This window comes from Siphateles boraxobius, unplaced genomic scaffold, assembly GCF_051911475.1.
Source record: "Siphateles boraxobius isolate OS27281-9 unplaced genomic scaffold, OSU_SipBor_1 16, whole genome shotgun sequence".
Lineage (NCBI taxonomy): Eukaryota > Metazoa > Chordata > Actinopteri > Cypriniformes > Leuciscidae > Siphateles > Siphateles boraxobius.
This window is the reverse complement of record NW_027508766.1, coordinates 9,279,345-9,302,710: the sequence shown is the minus strand read 5'-3', so window position 1 is coordinate 9,302,710 and position 23,366 is coordinate 9,279,345. Positions and strand designations below refer to the sequence as shown.

The window sequence follows — 23,366 nt, the reverse complement described above, 5'->3', positions numbered from 1 at the left end:
ATCTTGGATTGGGGTCCCCGTTGCTCTGGGAACTGCTGTCACTTCGTTGAGCGAGAGTGGAGGCGGACTTCAGCCACTGGGCGGGGCTGGGAGACCGGCGGCGCTGGCTTCGCTATCTGAGGAAGCGGCGCCCTCTGGGTGGCGGTCTGAAGCAGAGCTGGATTGTTTAGGGAGGAAGTGCAGGGCTGCCTCATATCAAGAGTGTCAGTGCCAACTGTATCAGGGAAAGAGAGGGAGGTGGACAATCTTATGGTCTGATGGCACAGCAGAACCAACACCGCTTCTGCACATCTTTCACATATGCGTGGTGCTTTAGGGACCTAAAACTTGTAGGCAATCCCCTCGATGGAGACCGTAGATAGTTTTCGGTGTTCCGGGTGGATTGTGGCAATATGCATCGGGCAAATCCACCGATGTAAGCCAATCCCGAGGATACAGAGGGCATAACAGGTGACATACTGAAATCATTTTGAACTTGTAATACATTAAAGTTTGTCCAACTGCTGCAAATTTAGGATAGGGCACAACACTCCCTTTTTTTGGGGAGGAGGAAGTAACAGTTGAAAAACCTCTTTTTCTATCTTTCTTTGTGGCAAAACCTGAATTGCCACTTTGCTGAGGAGACACAGTGACACAGACACAGCCGAAACAGTGGAGGGTGCAAGAGAAACCGCAGCCGACAACCCCCTGGAACTGTGTTCGGCAACTCAATAAGAATCACCACCATGGGCGTTTTTTCTTGTGAAAATGTGCCGTGATGGTGTTCCAGCAGCACGGTGAAGAGCTGAAGAACAAAGGGAATGACGCATGCGACTGCATTTATGTCCCTCATTGTCATGCGAAATTTGCCTTTAAGGCGTGAATAAAGGGGTCTTCAGCAGATGGCGCAAGTGTGTGATATCCCATGTGTTGTACCTCGTTTCGCTCCTTCTGGGAACAGTATAGTATAGTTGCATGCATAACTCAACGTTTTGACAATGGTGTCGTTTGTACATGTATACGAACCCTCATTTCAGGTTTTGGAGTCTACTAAACATGAGCTCAAAATGGACTTTGTTCTGTATGTAATTTGCAAAAACTTAAAAGAAATTAAAAGAAAAATTAAAATTAAAAGAATTGACATGTAGTCTTTGTGTTTTTGTCACCCATCTCCTAGTTTATGTCTTGATTAGGTCTGTTGACAATCTCATCCCCTAGATACCGTATTATGCAAATTAATGGCATAAATCTAGCTGTTCTTGTATTTGTCTAAACAAACAAGCATGAAATGTGGATTGAGTGCTGGAGTCTAATTGAGGTGAGGTGATTTCCATCATAGTTTTGCTGTCTCGCATGCCTCGTGCATTGTGTACACGGCCCCTGTGTGAGCATGTGAGATGAATTTGAACTTAAGATCATTAATGTGCATGCCACTTGCCGTCTTATTATAGATGAGGGAGAGATAAAGCAAAGTCTTCAGGCTTCAGACAAGAGGTCAGAGACAGACTGGAGAATTGCAACTGTGACCTCAATTATAATGTGAAAGCGAACATTACATCACTTATCCCAACAAAATTGTGCTGAACATTGATTATCTGATGTGGTGTGTCAGTTTCACATTAGAAGGCTTCCCAAAGGCTTTAGCTTGATGTTTGAAGAATGATCCATTGAAAAGGGACTGCTGGGAAGACTTCAGGAGCTCTGTTTCTGCCTAGGCCTACTGGTTTGTATGGGCCACAATTAGAGTTGTCATGGTCTGTCCGGCAGCATGATATTGATCTACGGGCTGAAGCACAGGGCTGTTATCCACTGGACCCAGTCGTCCTGCTTTCTCCCATTTCTTTATCTTATCCTCCCACTTTATCTCTCCCCCGGCACTGAGTTCAGCCTGTTTTAATTACCATCTCTCTATGGCACCCCCTGCCTGCTATCTGACAGCTGAATCGACAGAATGGAGCCCTGCCTTGTTCATTATGAAAACAGCAAGACGACCTGGGGCCTCATGACAAAACTTTGTGCAGTAAATGTTCTGTACGCACAAACAGTGCAATCTATGGAGACACAAAATGATTTATAAAATCATTCTGTGTGGTTTCCTTTTATAATTTGTATATATTCCTAAAATTCATCTACACATCCATCCATCTACCAGTCTATCTATCCATCAATGTATCCAACCATCTCTCTATCTCTACGGTATATCCATCCATCCTCGCTATATGTATATCTATATTTATAACGGTTAGTTCCAATCTTTGATTCTGATCCGCTTCACCCAACGGTTCTATGTATCACTACACAACACCCCTAGCAACCACTGCAATGTGGACAAATGTTTGTTCTCATGATATTGTAAGGAACTCAGCTTTATGAAATATTAATAATCAAAAATAACTTGTTATTATTAATTATGAATATTTGGGTCAGTTAATTGGATTAACTTGACATGGCTAAATTGATCTTACAATCAATTAATCAGTTCGTCCAACGAACTCTTTTGATTATTAATTTATTCTAAGAAAATGGTATCTTCCATGGCCACAGAAGAATAATTATTTCTTAGCATGTACAGCGCATTGAGCAAGTAGCAAAACCAAAATTGTAAAAGTGACTTTGTATTGCAAACAAGACAGAACCAAATATATATTATGTACAAGTTTTATTAACTAAATATAGATATTTATATGAATATAAATAAACTAAACAACATACACACATGAATACATAAATAGGTGAGTGATAGAACGAAACCGAAAACGGAACTATTGAGAAGTTCCATGTAACTATATGAGAAGAACATCAGCATTTCATTTTCAAAGCATCAAATCAAAAGTATACTTGCATGCCTGAGTAGCGTACACTATTATCAAAGTTGTTGAAAACTGAAGTTGTGGAGGATTCTGCGAGTGTCAGATGTTGAAGTCTCAATTTTCTTCTTTGTTGGATGAAGAAGATATGATGAACTAGCATGGTGGGTTAGAGTCCTTGTTACAAACTCCTGAGATTGTCCTTGGTTCTTTGTGAGGGAGTCTTCTCTCATCCATGAGGCCGGATCTGGGATCCAGGCCTGCTGGGAGGCCTCTGGGCCCCAATGGGGGGGGGGGGGGGGGGGGGTTCCCCGTATCACCCGAAACAGTGTTTGCGGCAGGATGAAAACTACCAAGAGAAGAGAGAGGCGAGCGGGGGGGGGGGGGGGGGGTCATTTATACCTTTGGAGGAGTCCAACCTCTTCATGTTGGCTCGGCCAATCAGAGAGTTGGAAATCACGAGCGGGAGTTCTGGTTTTATTGCTCTTTGTTTTAAGAGAGAGATCCTTGTGTGTGTTTGTGTGTGTGTGGGGGGGGTTACAGTCTACAGATATTTCGATCTTCAAGGATGGTAAAACATGATAAAAATACACTTTACTTTATATTTCATTACATATTCTTGTTGTTCAGACCAAACGCATTCTGGAGGTATCAAGAACGCTATGTAACAGTTATGGGAGTAGCCAGTTATTTTTAAAATGCATAATGAAGGTATTTATACTTTACTTCATGCTACGATAAAATCATAGTTATTCCAATGTGACATGGACAAACAGACACACAGAAAAACACATCGAATATATCTGGTTAAATGTCTTTAAAAAGAGAACTTCTTTATCCTTAGCAAGAATCATATTCTTTGGGACATTCCAATGGGTCGTAAAATTGCTTGTAACTCGACACCACTTGGGGTGTATGGGGGGGGGGGGGTGCTTGTGTGTGTGTGTGTGTGTGTGTGTGTGTGTGTGTGTGTGTGTGTGTGTGTGTGTGTGTGTGTGTGGGGTGGGGGGTCGGGTGTTTGGGGGCTTTTCAACTGTGAGGTTGAAGATGCCCACCTGGGAGACTCCAGAATCTCTACATCTCCCCCCTTTTGTCTGATGAAGTCCCGGTGTGGAGATCATCGGACAACAATCATCACCATGGATGGATGACAGGTGAATCATGATGGTCGGGTATCAGGTGGCTATTAGGGCTGAGGGCTCAGCTTGATGAGGTTCAAAGCAGCCTATGGCGTGGTACCTTCTTTCTGAGGATTTCGTGAGCTTGGCTGTAGATGTTCGCATCTCGTTGAGCCTCCTGTACAGGATGAAGGCCAAGCCCAGTGTCAGGGTGTCGTCGATTACCTTAGAGGTACCCAGCGCAGAATCAGCTGCAGTCCAGGATTGGACAACAGGTGAGGTAGTTAAGATGGGCAGTTGAGACAAAACTTGGAGGGCTGTGTCGGTAGAAGCAATGTCAGTTAGCTGGGACCCCCCTTTTGCAGTCCACAATTCCAGTTCTGGAGTTAGGGTGAAATTGTGGTTCTTGAAAAGAATGGGATTTGATTCAGGTTTGGTCTCAGCAGGGCAGCGTGTGTCTTGGGTCAGAGGCTGCAGACCAGCTGAGTTTGATCAAAGTCATTCTGGAAGACAGTAAACAGCTGTCTCATGGAGTTCACTGTCTGGTTCAACAGGTGTTGAGAATTTTCCACAGTTCCCTTCAATTTCTTGTTGATGGTCTGTAAGGAGGCACTCTGTGTTGTGAGTTACCTTTTAGCTGTGGGATTTCAGTTTGAATTTCAGCCACATGTTGTCTCACGGTGAATAGGTTCAGTGCATTGACACTGGACATGCTAAACAGAGTTTCGACGGCAGCGGCGGCTCAGAGCAAAGCTCCCAGGAACCGTTTGGAGTGGCGGAGGTGTCCACCTCACTCCGCTTGTGTACCAGTCCTTTTCTCAAGTCGGTTGAGCATGTGTTCGACATTGGCCTCAGCGTAGGGGAGGGAGTGGAGTCGAACATACACTCTCTGGGTGTGGGTCCTGCAGTTGGTGATAAGGAGTCCCGGTTGTTCCTTCGGGACGCTGCCTGATACCGGACCTGGTGAGATGACCGACTGCGGCTGTCCTCTGGTTGGCTGGAGGCACAGGAAGACTAATCACAGCAGCATCCTGGAACAGACAAAGGGGAGAGGGAGAGAGAAAGGGAGGAAAGATCTCAGCGACTGTCGTCCTTTGTTGGCTAGGACAGTCTTTCCGCTTCGAGGACGCCGGTATGCCACTTGCTTCGGTGTTCTGGTGCAGCACATGGTGCGTCATGGGCATACACTGGCATATGACTTCAGTTGTCTGGGGCACCGGTTGTCGGTGGGTGCAGACGGCGTTCGTGGGTGGCTAGAGGGTTTAGAGGTGTTTTCTCATAGTGTCCGTTTGTTTTTCATAGTCTTTGGTAAGCTGGAAGGTTGGGGTCAGGTTAAGAAGAGGCTCTGTGACATTTTGGCACACTTGTGGTGAGAGACTAATGCATGACCTTAAAAGTTCAGAACCACTGTTTAATTGGTTCGCTAGATATGTAAGACTTGTGTTCTTATGACTAAATTATTTCTCTGGACTTAAATGGTGGTTCACTACGGCTTGAGGAAGTGAAGGATAGGAGGAAAAGGGACAGCTTTCCTATTCAAATTATGCTTATTATCAATCCTCAGGACTATAGTTATGCCCTAGTAATTGTTGAAATTACTTGTGTTGCAGGGTCACAAAAATGACTGCACTTGTTGAAAATAAACACAATCACAAATAAAGGTGTCTCTGTTTCCTTTCTGGGCCCAATGGGAAATGGAACCACATTCGAACAAGAGAGGAAATGGAATTAAATCATATAGATGACCGAATAGACAAGGGAATAGCTGACTGCTATTATATCAAAGTGGAAATAAAATAAAAAATAATAATAATAATAAAAAAAGTAATCAAGACAGCGGTAATGATCTGAATGTGAGAATAACCAGTAGCACTAGTGACTAAAGTTTGGATTTGCCTGGACCAACACTCCATAGTGGGTTACAGCGGTTGCGTGTTCCAAGACCACACTGTGTGTGTCCCTCCAAAGGTTTAGTCAACATGCTGATGGAAATTCTCATTACTATACGAATTCTTCTCTAGCTACACAGTTTACATGTAGTTAAACTTAAGTTTAATTGACAGGGCATCTGCAAATCTAGCCTACAGCACTCAGCCAGGACTATGCCTAACTAGTGAAGGTGAAATTTAGCTGAGAAGAATTGAAAGTACGGAAAGTGAAGAATTAGAAACCCTAACTGGGGTTAAAGAAAGTATTGTAGAATACTTTGCACTGTGTAAAAAAAAGCTGTGATTAAGGCTTCAAGTGAATGATGCTAACTGCTAACTGTAGAAGTTATTATTTAGCTTAGCCTAAGCTGGATGAATGCTAAGTTAGGTTAGCTTTGCCTAAACTGGATGGACGCTAGGTTAGGTTAGCTTAGCCACCTAGGCTGTTTTTTTTACAAGTGACATCACAAGTTAGCACTTCCATTGACCAGTTGTTGTCATGGGAACCAGAGCATGTCAGAACAATTCAACAGTACCTGAAGAATGTCTGCACATTTTACTGAGTTATGCATGTTTAAAAATGTTAAAAGGGGGCGCCTATACTTTAGGTATTTCAAGAACTTGATGTTACATTCAGTAAAATGCAAATGTTTTTTGGCATTTGCTAATTTTACTCATAGAACTCTTCTCTTTACTTTACACAACTTATTCTATTTGTTTGCAGAGTAAGGAAATAGATTTGCTGTAAGTCAAAGCTTGTCTAAGCCTATATAGTTACATCCCTCTCATGCATAAATGCTGACTTTTCCTCGAGTGAACAGTTTTGATCGCTAGGTAGCTCTCTGCTTGTAGATGCAGCTAAAATTTAGGTGAATTACATCAATCTAAAAATAATTTGTGAGGCCTTTACCTTGTAGAAAGGGGAGCATCACCCAGGTCTACGTATATATAACACTGTCCTGAGCTTTCTTTGTCAGAAACAGGTCTAGCAATACTGCAATTTGGATTTCTTTAACCAAAGCAGGATAGATATCGATACAGTTTACAAGCTGCTGAGATGAGATCCCTTTGTCAAACAGACTTACGCTTTAATGCTGAACTTTCTGATACCAGTTGGAAATCGAAGGCTCTTTCACTTACAGTAGAGATGTCAATTCCAGCTATCGTTTTATCTGCATTTAGACAAACCAGCAACCAGTGATCAAAATGCGTATCGCATGTTGTGTTCCAGTTGGACCGCAATGGTCAAATGCACACTTGTAGGTTAACAGTAGTTTAAACCTCAGGAGGTTTTCCTACACTCTGGCATCAAGGTGAAGTATGCCCTATTTGGAGCTAGTGTTTCCTGTAACCCTTCATTGTCATGGAAACTAATGTTTAGCAGTGCCAATTCAACCAGCATGTAGCAAATGTTTGTTTCAAAACATTTGCTAGCAGGGCCCAGCTGGGCTGGATGTGTCGTTAAGCGTCATAGCTGTTTCGAAATTGTTTTAAATTTCAACGGTTCGTGAACCAGTGTGTCTCTATGTAATCTCGTATCACTTTATAGATTCGTACACATTTAATGACCATTTGATAAAGGGTCTGATTGACTTTCAAGTCAATCTTGCATAAAACGAGCCCTACAGTTTACTAAGATATTGTGCATTTTAAGACACCTCATATTAAACGATATTAGGTAGCTCGCGGATTGCCATTACCTGATTACACCTTTTGATAAAACTTTTGCGATTGGTTTGTAAAAGGTGTTCCGTTGATTTGAGTTTCTGTTACACTTACACTGTTTTGACCAGCAGGGGTCGCCAGCGAGAGCGCTTCAAACAAAGAATCATTTGTGACGGAGTTGACTCCTTTGGTTCAAAGCCTCGAAGAGCTTTGACTCTCATTACTCGTGTTGAATTCACTCAGTTCAAATCACACAAAATCTATAGTCTTTGGTTTAAGGTTACACTTTACGCTCTAACGTGTCTACGTTTTTAGGCCGTGCTAAAACTATCACTTGAGGTAGAGGGTTTTACTTGTAAGTTATGCGTGTAAGTTAGGATTGAGGGAGCTATTGGCTACAACCGTCGCTTGTTTACACGAGGGTCTGTGAGATTGGTGCTGTTGTCAGAAAAACTAGATAGGAACGCCTGCTCGCGTTCCAGACACAATGCCAACCAACAATACAGATCGGCCGGAGCAGCGGTGAAGCTGTGCTGAAAGTTTGCACTGAGTCTCTCGCTTAGGCACATGACGTTGCATGTGAGTGACTCTTCCACAAATCAAACAGCACCGTTCTTTCCCAGACAATGGCAAATTACTAGTTAGCTAGGCTAGAATTTATACCACTAATTTGACGCGATTGTTTCATATGAGCGCTCCGGCAGTTTAATATGAATACAATGACGTACGAACAACAAGGCCTTGATTGGTGACTGAGGAGCATCGCTCAGATCACCTTCAAAATGCTGAGAATGGAGTTTTCTTCGTCCATAATCAGATTAATTTGTTCTGGTACCATTTATATGCGCGGCTAATCTGAGATTTCTTCATCAGAGAAGACTTAACGTACGCTCGACTTCTATCTGAAATTAGGATTTCTTCGCTAATATCAGGAGTTTCTTATCGTATGATTTAAATATGTATTATAGCATTTGAGAAACTTTCTGCCATTCATAGGAAGGCATATTCAGGCTATAGTTTTGCTGATTTCAGATACTTGTGCGTGTGTATGAGATGTGTGAGATGTTAATTACAACTTATGGGACAACATATGATTGATTACTGTCTGCTTGCATACAATGTTTTATACGATGCCCTAAAATTCTCCACCATTATTTAAGGAACTCAGCTTTATGAAATATGAATAATCAATAATAACTTTATTGTGAGGTTGAACTGTGAGGTTGAAGATGCCCACCTGGGAGACTCCAGAATCTCTACAATATTGTTCATTGAAGCTTATAGCGTAGAATATTGTGAGTGATTGAGTAAGCGAGTGTACCTGCATTTACAGTATATATAATATTTCCTCCAGGTCAGTCCTATATTCATAATTAAAAAAAATTGTTTGAATGTCCGCTGTGATACCTTGTTCTTTTAACAGTTAAGGGGTGTTCCGTGCCATAGTCATTTGTCAGTTGCGTCTTGCTTATCCATGTTTAAAAGTTTCAGTCCTTTCAATATAAAAGTCTTCTCTACTGACTGACTCACTCATAAAGACAGTCTTTGCCGCCATTTCAAGACTAATGAATAAGAATAATGAATATTGAATAATGTAACTGCTGTTGCTGTTCACGGTTAGGGCCTATTATTTCCAGCGGAAGGAAGGCTTTTAGTGATTTGACTTCATGAAAGTTCCATCTATACAGATTTTTTTGCTTTAATATTTGTATTGTGTGGTAACCGTTTTATAAAAGCAATAAGGAACTTCGCTTTTTGTTGTTCCCAACAACGCCCTTCAGCCGTGACTTATTCACGATATATAGCACAGCCTCTCGTACCTCATTGCTTATTATCTATATCTATCCTATTCACCTATCTATCTATCATCTATAAATCCTTATAGTCATTCATCTTTATTTCTATCATCCATCCATCCATCCATCTCTATCCATTCATCATCTCTATATTTACATCTATGTCAATATCATCTGTATCCATCCATCCATCCATCCATACCATCCATCTTTATTCACCTATCTATATATCCATCTAACAATCCTTATTTCTATTCTATTCATTCTATTCTATTCTAACTGGATGCATTCGTGAAGGATGTGAGGATCTACAGGGAGTGCAGTTTACTGTGTTTCACTGAGACATGGCTAACTGCCAGCATCCCATATGCTAATTTGGATTTACCCGGCTTCACTACAGTCAGAGCAGACAGAGACATAAAGGCTAGTGAGAAGCGTAAGGGAGGGGGGCTTGCGATATTTATCAACAATAGATGGTGTAATCCTGGAAATGTTACTGTGAAGATGACAATCTGCAGTAGGGACATTGAGCTGTTGGATGTAAGTCTCCACCGTTACTACATGCCTAGAGAGTTTTCACACACAATCGCAGTTTGTGTTTACATTCCCCCGCAAGCACAAGCTGAAGCCATGTGTGACTGGGTGTGATTTTTGATAATGCTTTTAAATTTGATAAACAGATTAGTTCAGTTGTTAAAACACATTTTTTTCAGCTGAGGCTTCTGGCGAAGGTCAAGCAATACCTGCTACGCAAAGACTTTGAAAGAGTCATACATGCTTTTATTATGTCCCGTTTAGACTACAGTAATTCTTTGTATGTTGGATTGGAGCAGTCATCCCTTCGTCGGTTACAGTTAGTCCAGAACGCAGCAGCTCGACTTCTAACCGGGACTAAAAAGCGCGACCATATTTCACCGGTCTTAGCCACGCTGCACTGGCTTCCTGTTTGTTTCAGGATTGAATTTAAAATTGTACTAATGGTTTTTAAAATTTTAAATGGGTTGTCACCGTCTTATTTAACGGAGCTCTTACATTTCCATACACCTGTCAGAGCACTGAGGTCTTGTGATCAGTTGCTCCTCGATGTGCCCAGATCTAGGTTGAAGAATAAAGGTGACAGAGCCTTTGCAGTGGCTGCTCCACACCTCTGGAATAGTTTACCTATTCATGTAAGGAAAGCTCGGACCATTGTAACATTCAAGTCCTTGCTTAAGACCCATTATTATGCCTTGGCTTTCAATTCAAGTTGAGCTTTGATATCTTGACCTATTGTTGCTTATTTTTATTGTATATTGTGTATTGTTTGTGTATTTTTATTTTAGTTTATTTTTTATCTTGAATTTTGTTAAGCACTTTGGTCAATCATGGTTGTTCTTAAACGTGCTATATAAATAAACTTGAACTTGAACTTGAACTTGAACGCCATCCACTCGGTAGTCGCGAGATTGCAGACAAAGCACCCAGAAGCCTTCATGATTATTTCTGGTGATTTTAACCACATCACACTGGACTCCTCACTGTCTGCTTTCTACCAGTATGTTGACTGTTCCACCAGAGGAAACAGAACGTCTCAGGTTACGACTGTAACCCTAGTTCCCTGAGAAGGGAACGAGACGATGTGTCGATGACGCTTTGAGAATGCCTTTGCGTGACTGAGTCTGAAGCACTACTGTCAACTAGTCCAATGGAATGAATGAAGCGTCACGGGCGGGTGACGTCATGACCAGGAAGATATAAAAGCACATCCGGTGCAATGCTCATGTTAGCTTATAGAGCCGAAGCAAAGTCGATCGCAGGGATGCAGGAAGTATGGCAGGGAGACGCATCGTCTCGTTCCCTTCTCAGGGAACTAGGGTTACAGTCGTAACCAGAGACGTTCCCTTTCGAGGGAACTCGCGATGCGTCGATGACGCTTTGGGAACGATAATACCCAATACGCCATAATTACAAAATGCCAGATGATAAAACTGTCGGCAAATTAAGTAAAAAGCACCTGGGATCCTGGGGCAGCTTCCAGGTCCATGCTATAAAACCTCACAAATGTTAGCGGCGAGGACCAACCCGCCGCATCACAAACCTCCTGAAGGGAAACTCCTGATAAGAGGGCTTTAGAGGCCTCCATTCTTCGGGTAGAGTGAGCTCTGACCACCAAAGTACATGGCTGGCCAGAGGACTCATATGCAAGAGAAATGGCCTCGACTATCCACTTACTGATTGTCTGTTTAGAAGCAGGAAGACCTTTCTTAGGTGAACCAAAACAGACAAACAACTGATCAGATCTCCTACACGGGGCAGCCCTGTGGACATAAGAGATTCAGTTTTTCCTGGTCCGAAGATGTAAACGGAGGAGGACAGAATGCCTGCAGTACAATAGGCCTTGGAATATTGGTTGGCACCTTAGGGACGTAACCCTGCTTAGGGTATAAGAACGCCTTAACCATACCCGGTGCAAATTCCAAACAGGTGGGAGACACAGAAAGAGCCTGAAGGTCCCCGACTCTATTTAGGGATGAAATGGCTAACAGAAAGATTGTCTTGAAAGTCAGAAATTTTTCTGAAACTAAATCTAGGGGCTCGAAGGGAGCCCCAGACAGGCCTTCCAAAACTATGGCCAGATCCAGTGCCGGCACCCTAGTTCGAATTGCAGGCCTCAACCTCAAGGTGCCACGAAGGAAACGAATAATCAGGGGGTCTCGACCCAAAGATGTAATACCCACAGGGGCGTGGAAAGCCGCAATGGCCACCACGTAAACCTTTAAGGTAGAATGACATAAACCTGACGTGAAACGAGACTGGAGAAACTCAAGTACTGTGTTGACTGAACAGTTAACTGGATCTCGCTGCTATTGGTGACACCAAGATGTGAAAACTTTCCACTTAAGTATATATAATTTCCTCGTGGCTGGAGCTCTGGAGCTAAGAATAGTCTCAACGACCTCAGTCGAGAGACCACTCTCTAAAAGTTGGGCCTCAGAGGCCTCAGAGGCCAAACCCATAGGTTCCAAATCCGATCGGGGGTGAAATATTGTGCCCCCTGCCTGAGACAGAAGGTCTCTCCTGACAGGAATCTCGAAAGGAGGGCCGTCTAGGAGATGAATTAGGTCCGCAAACCAAAAAAGACTCGGCCAGCGTGGAGCTACTAATAATAGACTAATAGATAATAGACCCAAGGGGGCTGGTTGCGTGAGGGAGAACCAAAGTGGACAGTGCGTCGTATGCTGAGACGCAAACAGATCCACTTCTGCTTGGCCGTAAAATTCCCAAATGAGCTCCACCGCCTCGGGGTGGAGTCTCCATTCCCCTGGCCTCAGCCCCTGCCTCGACAGGGTGTCTGCTCCTATATTCTGGTAGCCTGGGATAAACACTGCCCTCAGGGAGAGTATCTTCCCTAGGGACCACAAGAGGATCTGGTGCGCCAGTTTGCAGAGTGGACGCGAACGCAGACCCCCCTGTTGATTTAAATAAGAGACCACCGAAGTGTTGTCTGTACGGACGAGCACATGATGGCCCCTCAGGTCTGGGAGGAAATGTCTCAACGAATTGAAGACGGCCATTGTCTCCAGGCAATTTATGTGCCAAGAGAGATGATGGTTCCCCCACAGACCCTGAGCTGAGCGGCCTTCCATTACCGCTCCCCAGCCGGTGAGAGAAGCATCTGTCGAGATAGCAACTCGATGGCAAAGAGCTCCCAACACCGGACCCTGGGACAGGAACCAATGTTTCCTCCATATAATCAAGGCGCGGATGCACCGCCGCGTGATCTTGATCATACGAAGTGGGTTTCCCCTTGGGGAGAACCCTCTGGTCCTGAGCCACCACTGCAAAGGTCTCATGTACAGCAGGCCAAAGGGGATCACATTGGACGCCGCTGCCATGAGGCCTAACAGTCTCTCGAACTGTTTTGCAGTGCGTGACTGGCCTAGCTTCAACTCTTTTGTGGCTGTGATGATAGCAGCTACACGAACGGGCGATAGTGTGGCCCGCATCGTGACTGAATCCCATACCACACCAAGGAAAGTGGTTCTCTGTAGTGGAGAAAGCACACTCTTCTTGGCATTGAGTCTCAACACCAATTTCTTCATATGAGCGAGAACGACATCTCGATGCCGAACCGCTGACTGTTCTGATTCCGCCAGAATCAGCCAGTCGTCGATGTAGTTAAGAATGCGTATGCCCTGCAGCCTGAGCGGGGCCAAAGCTCCATATACGCACTTCGTGAACGTGCGGGGTGACAGAGCTAGACCGAATGGAAGCACCCGATATTGGTATTCTTTGCCCCTCAAAGAAAACCTCAGGAACTTCCTGTGTTGAGGGAGGATGGAGATATGGAAGTAAGCGTCCTTCAGATCTATCGTGACAAACCAGTCCTCGGATCTGATTTGAGTCACTATCTGTTTGAGTGTGAGCATCTTGAATTTCAATTTCATGACCGCACGATTCAGCAAACGAAGATCTAAAATTGGACGCAACCCCCCATCCTTTTTTGTAACAATGAAGTATCTGCTGTAAAACCCCGATTCTCTGCCGGGGGAGTACACCTGTTCTATAGCTCCCTTTGCTAAGAGAGAATGAACTTCTTGCTCCATTACCAGAGCCTGCTCGGGATCTACTACCGTGAGTAACACCCCGTTGTAACGAGGCGGAGGAGAACCGAATTGGATTCTGTAACCTTTCTCTATTATCTGCAGGACCCAAGGAGATATATTCGACAGATTCTTCCACTCTCTTAGAAAATCTACTAAGGGTACCAGTCTCTCGAGACTGGCCTCTGGTGTTAAAGGAACAGCCACTTCGGCGACCTGAAGCATATTGGCAGGAAACAACCGAACTGACTGTTTTTGAACCCCCCTCAGAGGGCTCACGTCCGACGCAATGTCGAGTCGACACTGCGCCGAACTTTCGCTGGATACCACTGCGCCCCGAAGCACCAAGGGTGGCGGGGTTGGCAGACCGGTCCCATGAGGACCCCGAAGTGGAGCGGGCACCGTATTCTGAGGTGTACACCGCTCCACCCCGGTCGGGGCTGTCCTCGATGGTCTCACGTACATAGCGTCAGGACCTTTTCTGAGCCAAAGCCTTCCTAGCCATAAGTACGGTCCTCATATCCGGCTTAGACTTAGCCGACTTCGGCTGAGAATGTTGGCTTGGTCCCCAAGATTTATTTGGGGGAGCACGAGACGCAACACTTATTTTTTGTTGCACACGATGCGAGGAGCTTGGCTGGGGGTGCTCACGCCCAGCATCCCCAAGGGGATGGACTCGGCGAGGAAGGAATTTTTTAAAAGCCTCAGATTGTTTTTTATTTTCTTGAAATCTTTCAACAACCGAATTCACCGAGTCACCAAAAAGACCAGAGGGAGAAATAGGGGCATCTAAAAGAAAAGCCCGATCTTTATCTTTCATATCTGTCAGATTTAACCAAAGATGTCTCTCAGTAGCTACGAGGGCTGCCATAGACCGCCCAATAGCACGGGCGGTCTACTTCGTAGCTCTGAGAGAAAGATCTGTAGCCTGACGAAGTTCTCGAATTTCTACTAACTCCCTCACTCCTATCTATATCCCCCAGCAGATCTGCCTGATAGGCTTGGAGCACTGCCATCGTGTGCAGACAGGCTCCAGCTTGACCTGCTGCCGTATAAGCCTTACCCACTAAATTAGATGTGGTCTTTAGTGGTTTATTCGGCAACACGGGATCCTTCAGGGACGATGCTGACCCAGAAGACAGATAGCTCGCGAGCGTCTGTTCCGCTGGGGGCATCGACCCATAACCAAAATCTTTCAGCCCCTTTATATTTGAATACGTTTGAACATGGGGACTAAAAAGACGTGACGAATATGGTTTATTCCATGATCTACATAGCTCACTATGTAGATCAGGAAAGAATGGAAGGGCCCGTGATTGAGATGAAACATTAGAAGTGAGAAAACGCTCGTCTAATTTGCTTTTAGGACGAGAATCTCTCTTTTCTGCTGGCCAGTCAATACTCAACTTATCTACAGCACGAGTTATCACCTCAATAAGCTCCTCTTGTGCTGGGGAGAGGAATGGCGAATCCTCTCCCCTTATTGAACTTTCTTTATTTGTGTTTGTGTCACTCTCACCGATGCTCAGTAACTCTACCTCCTCAGAGCTAGAGCACTGAAGCAACCGGCTCTCTTCCCGGGCGGAAGAAGCCACAGCGCGGGCTTCCGACACCGACAAGAGAGCAATGGATCCTTCGGGTAAAGGAGGAGATAAGGCAGAGCCCGTACCCAACCCCGCCGAAAGATCCATTTGCGAACCCCAAGTGAGCCTTCTCCGAGCTGCCTCGGCAGCCGCGGGTCCAGAACCCCGAGGTTCGCTAGCCTGTCCGTCATCCTCAAATGTGGACAGACGGGAGCGGAGCATGCGGAGCGGGAGACACTCACAATGCTGACAGTCAGCCCACTCGAAGGCTGACATAGCATGCTCCACTCCCAGACAAACTACACAAAGCTCATGTGTATCTCCACCCGTGATATAACGAGGGCAAGGAGAAGCACAGGCTTTGAATAGTTGTTTCACCATTATACAATATAATGAGAGACAGACAACAATAAATATAACAGACAGTTTTGACACAGAGCGCTTTGCTGAGGCACAAAAGCTAACGCGAGCATTGCACCGGATGTGCTTTTGTATCTTCCTGGTCATGACATCACCCGCCCGTGACGCTTCATTCATTCCATTGGACTAGTTGACAGTAGTGCTTCAGACTCAGTCACGCAAAGGCGTTCCCAAAGCGTCATCAACGCATCGCGAGTTCCCTCGAAAGGGAACTATTGATTTACTGTATGCTAATGTTAAGGATGCATACACTGCCATTTCTCTACCACCACTGGAGAGATCAGACCACAATCTTGTTCTTCTCCAGCCTCACTATAAGCCCAAAGTTGTAAGGCAACCCATCACCATACGTTCCTTCAGGAAGTGGTCTCCTGGAGCGGAGGAACTGTTCCCAGTGTACTGATTGGGGAATGCTGCAGGAGGCGTATGGGGAGGACGTTGAGGGTATCACTAGTTGTACAACTGAGTACATGAACTTATGTAAGGACAGCTTGTTGGGTTTTACACATTAATTTGGTGTGGTTTTTTTTTGTATTTATTTTTTTTTTGTGCTGGGTCAAGTCAACCTGATCATGAGATCATAATCGTAAGATGTACTGTATCTATATCACTATTTTACAAGATAAATCACATTTCTGTCAAAAGCAGGATTTTTGAATCACAAGCAGGCCAGTTTTAGTACTTGATAGGCCCCGAAGACACATATTTCATTATCACTCAAACTGGAACATGGGCGAACTTACTGTAATTATGAAAGGCAATATGTTCCCCTGGAGTTATGACTGAAATTATGAGATTAAAATATGTCCTTCCAAAAGTTAACACAGAGATCACTGTTTATACCGCAACTTTCTTATGTTGCTTTCCCTCGAGGCTACCAGAGAGGTTTTTTCACAATGTTATATATAGCCTTGAAGACATGAGTTGGTTCTTCTATATATGTAGTCTGAAAGAAATCTGCCATCAAAGAAATAAAAGAGCCAAAGAGCATACATGGAGGAAGTGCTTTTAAAACATCATAAAACCTTAGCTTAATGCTACAGTTAATGTTACTTTTATTGTCAGTTTTAAGGTCAAAGAAGTAGCAGCGGCAAACAAATAAAACATACACTAATTTTCTAATTTTAATGCATGCTGAATGCATAAATAGCAAACACCTGTGATGCGGCTATCTGTCAGAAGAAACCAGTACTGGAAGATTGACTCAAGGACAGTCTGTCCTCCTCTTTATTATGTCACACATTAAAGACAGCCAGGAGTTCCTTCCTCACCACTTATGATGTACATTCAGTGACAGGCAATAACAAGGTCAGTGTTTTGATGGAACTTTAATGACAGCCAGTGTACTGGGATTTGAAGACCTGAGTATTCAGTGAATAATATTCTCCATTTTTTATTACCCCAGGGCCAAGACTAACTTTAACAACAGCTCTTGTGTTATAGCACACCGTGTGCTGGCTATGAAAGTGTGCTGGGATCAAGGATGACTTAAAAGAATTGGACTGAGAGAAATAAAGGCTAAAAGTACACCTTATGAAGTAACTGAGAGTTCAATGGAGGAAAATGTAGTGAGTGTTTCACACTTAATTTCTGGCTTCATCTGTGTCTAGGAAGGGTGGAAATTGGGCAATGGTTTTTTATAACATTGAAAATGTGCCAATGGATATTCCGGTTTCAATACAAGATCAATCAACAGTATAACGTTCATTTTGTCCACCATTTTCTTTTACAAATCTGGGCCCGTATCCCTAAAGATTCTGAGAATCCTCTCAGAGAGCTCCTAACTTAACCAAAAAATTCCTTGCCAGGAGTTTTAGCTTAGAAGTGATTCCAGAACATTTTCAGTGAACTCTGAGCAAGGAATGGATGGAAAATCCTATCTTAGTGAGTAGGTGTGGTAGACCCCGTTGCTAGGTATGAGTCATCATTTCAAAAGCCGTGATTGGTTGATCCTAAAAGTTTGATGAAAATTAACTTTTGGTGATAATGAGCAAAGGATGTACCCTCAGATCAATAAACAAAATTATACACTCTAATCTTATTCAGACTTTAATTGTAAATAATATTTCACATTCAAGAAAATATCTGGAAATGAATAGTAAGCTGTAGGGGTTATAGCCTAACATTAGAATCTAAAATATGTGAAAACTTAAGCTCATTACACCCTGTTCAAATAATGATTTGTGTCTTATTTGCTCATATTAATATCCTAGCTGGCACATTTTGTACTTTCACTCCCATATGGACCCCATTGAAAACAAGATGGCCTATCTCAAGGGGCTGTCCTTAATGAAGTAGAAATTGCAACGTTACAACTTAGTGTGGTCTTAACGAGGGTAAGACGGCTCAGCTTTTATCAATATCTCTAGCGTCTCAATAATTCCATGTCATCCAGTGTTTGCAGGACATCTCTCCTGCCTCCTCTGTTGGCCATTTTGTGCAGCTGCTTAGGGGAACTCCTAAGCCACTAAAAGTCCTCTTCCCTGCTCTTAGCAGATCTCGCCTTAGGAGCCCTTTTAAGCGCTAGGAATCTTGAGGAATAGCTTTTATATTAACTGGGATTTTCGTGTCACTTTTAGTGGAAATTCTAAGAAAACGTCATGACTGAGAATTTTCTTAGAATTTGGCCGCTAGGAGCCACTTTTTGCACAAAAATTATTTAGGGATCAAGGCCCTGGGCTACATTAAGGCTCCTAGAATGGAAACAAATGTAGCGAGTCAGAAGGCATTAAAATACTCACTTTTTTGATAGTATAGCCACAAGACAAAGGATTTTTGTGTGAAAATGACGTACTAACCTTTTCTGTGTAAAGTTATATCTAATTTTACAAACTATGTTGCCCGATAAAATAACCCCTAAAAGTCTTAAAATAACAGTAAAAATGACAAAAAAAACATCTTTATAAACAAATTTTTTTAAAAAAAATAATTAACTTTTAAAAGTGCAATAGTAAAATGACGCAACTTCACCATCAAAAAAATTTTCATGGTAATCCACAATGTGCCACAAATGCTGTGGACTGAGCTTAACTTGTCCTGAACCCAGAATATTCTTTTTCAAATTAGTTTGAATTATTTTGATCCCATACCCTCATCAAACCAAACATGGCAATTCTTTTGTTTTATAACCTTGGACTGAGAACCAAAGGACTCAATGTCTTTTATGACTAATAAAAGTATAGGGCTATCCTAATTTTAGAGGCCATTTAATACAGATTAGAATTCTTAAAGCAATTCTTCTGAATGTGACCCTGTGAAAATTAGCAAAAATGTGAAGATTTGGATTTTAAATCTTATCAGTCACTTGGTATACTATGCTTATGGATCTCCAGTGTGTAGTTAGGATGTGAAATCTGCCGGCACCACACTTGATAAATGCCTTTTTTTTATGGAGAGCACAGGAAATGATCAGGATCTGTGAAATGATTCTTGGAGTTGGATTAAAAGCATTTTATCAGGGTAAGCAGAGAATACTCTTCAGCATGAGCATCAGAAAGGTCATTATAATCATGCATGTGACATTTGACTTTTACATATCCCTTTCTCTCATTTGAAATGCTGATTGGACATATGTAACCTCATCACACTGTTGTCCTTGTATGCCCCATCCCTAAATGAATGTAACTTGGAACTTTAGCCAACTCACACTGTCACGTTGCGGTCTGGGCAGCTGTCTCCGAAGGTGCCCCCTTGCTCCTTGAAGGTGATGAGGTTCCAAACAGCCACCACGGTGTCTTCAGGCACATTGAAGTGGAACAGCTCCACGCTGGCAAAAGAGCGGTAGGCATTGAGCTTGCGAGGCGTCCGGGTGAAATAGTCAGTTACAAACAGGCAATCTAGGGAATGGAACAAGGAGAGATTTATTTAGATGAAAGATGGCAATCGGCTGGATGAGGGAGAAGTTGGGTGGAAAGAGGGTTGGAGGAATCAGTCTTAATGCGGTTTGGTTGACCTTCCTTCTAAAAGCCCCACCACTGATTTAATCACACTTGCCGTGGATCATGCATGCTTTGGCTTTTATTCAAAAACCGAGACTCTATGCAAAATTAATTTCGTAGCAATCCTTCAATACAAGGCCAGGGAGGAAGCAGCAAAATGACATGTGCAATCTGCCTTAATGAGCCGTGGCTTCCTATGGCTCCATCATCAGAGAGCCTAATAGGTTTGTAGATCTCTCTCATATACTGATAAAAATAGCTACTTTCAAGTATGTGTAGGATGGAACTCTTACCATGTCAGGTGGTATGACCAATGTAAAACTAGGAAAATGCTATTTTATCATAAACTTAATTTTATTTAAAAAGTATGTGAATGAACTTGCTAGCATAGGCAAATGTTAACACAGGCATCCAAGTAGAAGGCTGTTTAATGTAAAATTAGTTGCAAAAGTCAGGTGGCACAAACAGGAAGTCAATTTGGTGCAACTGCAATGAATGTCTCTATATGAAATAAAAAAACATTATTTAAGCTAAATAAATCATACATTTGAGCTAAGATTGTCTATTATTTAATTATTGTTCTCACATTTTAGTTTTATATGTTTTATATACATAAGTTAAATATGTTTTACACAATCATTTTAAAATAATTAAAGATGCCACTATCATATCAAGTAAAGAAACAAGGGTCACAGTTCATATTATTGTGGCGAGCAGGACGAGGCAGAGTACTGTGAGAGAGCGAAACGAGGCCGGTGACGTGATTGATAATGAGCGACACCTGCGTGATGCACCAGTTTCGTATCTCTCATGGAGTAGCGGAAGCATAAAAGAAGGAGCGGGGACCTTGTTAGATGTTTTTTTTTTTGCAAAAATCGAACCTTTCATTTGGGGGGTAAATCACATTATAAAATAAATGCTTTTCTCCAAAACACGCTGGCCATAATTATTGTCTCCCTGTTATTAAATACTTTTTGCAACCTCCTTTTGCCAAGATAACAGCTCTGAGTTTTTTTCTATGATGCCTGATGAGTTTGAAGAACACCTGACAAGAGATCAGAGACCATCCGTCCATAGAGAATCTCTCCAGATTCACAAGTTTATGTTGGTGCTTCTTCTCTTCAGTTCACCCAACTCATTTTCTATAGGGTTCAGTTTAGGGGACTGGGACGGTCATGGCAGAAGCTTCATTTTGTACTCATTTTGTGTTGATTTTGATGTTTGTTTGGGACCGTTGTCCTGATGAAAGATCCAACCAAGGCCCATAAGATTTCTAGCAGAGGCAGTCAGGTTTTGATTTTTTATCTGTTGGTATTTGCTAGAATTCATAATACCATGTATCTGAACAAGATGTCCAGGACCTCCAGTAAAAAAATAGGGCAACAAAATATATGATCCAGCAGTATATTTAACCATAGGCATGGGGTTCTTTTTATCCCTTTTTGCACCATACACATCTGGTGGGTTTGCTGCCAAAAAGCCCTTTTTTGTTTCATATGACCATAGAATCCAGTCAATTTGAAGTTCCAGTCATGTCTCACAACTGAATATGCTGTAGTTTATGTTTGGAGGAGCGAGGAGGATTTTTCTTGAAACCCACACAAACAACATGTGGTGATGTAGGGGTTGTTTGATATATTTTTTAGGCTTTCTGACTCCAAGACTCAAGTAATCTCTGCAATTCTCCATCTGTGATCCTTGAAGAGTCTTTGGCCACTCAAACTTTCCTCCTTACCATTCATTAAGACAATATAGACACACATCCTCTTCCTGGCAGATTCGTAAAATCTTTAGTTGATTGGAACATCTTAATTATTGCCCTGATGGTCAAAATGGGGATTTTCAATTCTTTAGCTATTTTCTTACAGCCACTTTCTATTTTGTGATGCTAAACAATCTTTTGATGCACATCAGAACTATATTCTTTGGTTCCCTTTCAGTCGCTCACGTTCAACGTAGTCGACATGTCGACTGATTGGGATCACGCCAAGGAGCCTGTCATCTTCGAGTACTGTTAAAACGAGCCAATGCTCGAACTACCCGAACACAGCTGCTAGCTGGCGCCGACCAGCAAAGCCGGCGAAACAGGCCTCTCAGCCCCGCCCTGCGGCTGATGCCCAACGCCAGCTAAGAGCAGCCAAGCGCTTCACGCTGCCCCGACGCCAGGGCCCGAGACCCAGCGTCGTGCTCGACGCAGCACCGCCAAAGTCTTCCTAGCACGCAAAGGAAAGAGAGAGGGCGCGTGTCCCGCGCTTGCCGGACCACCCTCAAAGAAACCAGAAAAATTTCCCACAGCCCCCTGTTCAGTTCAGGCGGCTGGGGATTTCATTATTGTAAACAGGCCCGCAGCAGAGAGCGCGTCTTTGCAAACAAACGCCGTTTTCACGGCGACCCAAATAAAGCACAAAAAGAGCATGTTTCACAAGCACAACAAATGGGTTCACGGTCCCCCTTTACTAGGCGGCCCCTTCCCTGTTGTAACACTGACTTTCCCACACGCAAATGCTTGTACAGTCAGTCCAACACTCAATGTGTGCACAAATCACAATATAAGGGTATCAGGTCCCCCTATGTTAGGCGGCCTGTCCTAATCAGTGTTTCAAGCCCTAGCCACACGGGTTCTAGCCGGGCAAGCTATCCCCGATGTGTCGAGTTGGGTCATAAACACTATTTCACGAGTTCACACTTACAAATGATCAGAGAATAAATGGTTATGCGTATTTGGCGTGCTGTCCGGGGGGAGGGCTCCGAGCTCGGAAATTGGGCCCGAACCCAGAGTACTCCCCCCGTATCTCTGTTTAGGAAGATAACTAGGCAAGTGTGAGGAGATGGGGTGGTGGAGGGATGCTGAAAACTGTCAAGGAATATGGGTGAGTCGACTGAGTATATTTATAGGCTTTACTCGTGCTGATTGAGTGGACCTGTTGATTACTGATTGCTGACAGCTGGCTGGAATGACTTGATTGTTTGATCATTAGAACGTGTTCCTCCTGAACCTTGTTAATAAAACATCAAAAAGTGAGGCTACTCGCTCTAATTCGCTTGCAGACCAAGCACAGCACATGGGTTCACGGTCCCCCTTCACTAAGCAGCCCCTCCCCTGTTGTAACACTGACTTCCCCACACGCAAATGCTTGTACAGTCAGTCCAACAGTCAATGTGTGCACAAATCACAATATAAGGGTATCAGGTCCCCCTATGTTAGGCGGCCCGTCCCAATCAGTGTGTCAAGCCCTAGCCACAAGGGTTCTAGCCTGGCAAGCTATCCCTGATGTGTCGAGTTGGGTCACAAACACTATAAAGCGATGCTACTCGCTCCAATTCGTTCGCAGACCCCCAAAGTTTCAGGCGGTTCTCGAGACTTCAGTGAGAAGCAACGTGGGTCACGTGCTTCGCACCGAAGTGCAGAATTTATTAGCAAAAGGGGCAATAGAATTAGTCCCCCCTGCGCTAAAACATACAGGTTTTTACAGCCGCTATTTTCTAATTCTGAAAAACGACGGCGGCCTCAGACCCATTCTAGATTTGAGACATTTGAACAAAGCTCTC

The 23,366-nt window shown here is 43.4% G+C and overlaps 1 protein-coding gene across 1 annotated transcript in view; it reads right to left on the bottom strand.

Annotated features, from left to right (window-relative positions):
* tmem8b (transmembrane protein 8B) overlaps positions 1-23,366 on the bottom strand; it is a 230,241-nt gene that overhangs the window by 140,315 nt on the left and 66,560 nt on the right. The window contains exon 2 of the mRNA XM_077231543.1: positions 19,526-19,715. Coding sequence (XP_077087658.1) covers positions 19,526-19,715 — 190 coding nt within the window. The remainder of the gene's footprint in view (positions 1-19,525; positions 19,716-23,366) is intronic.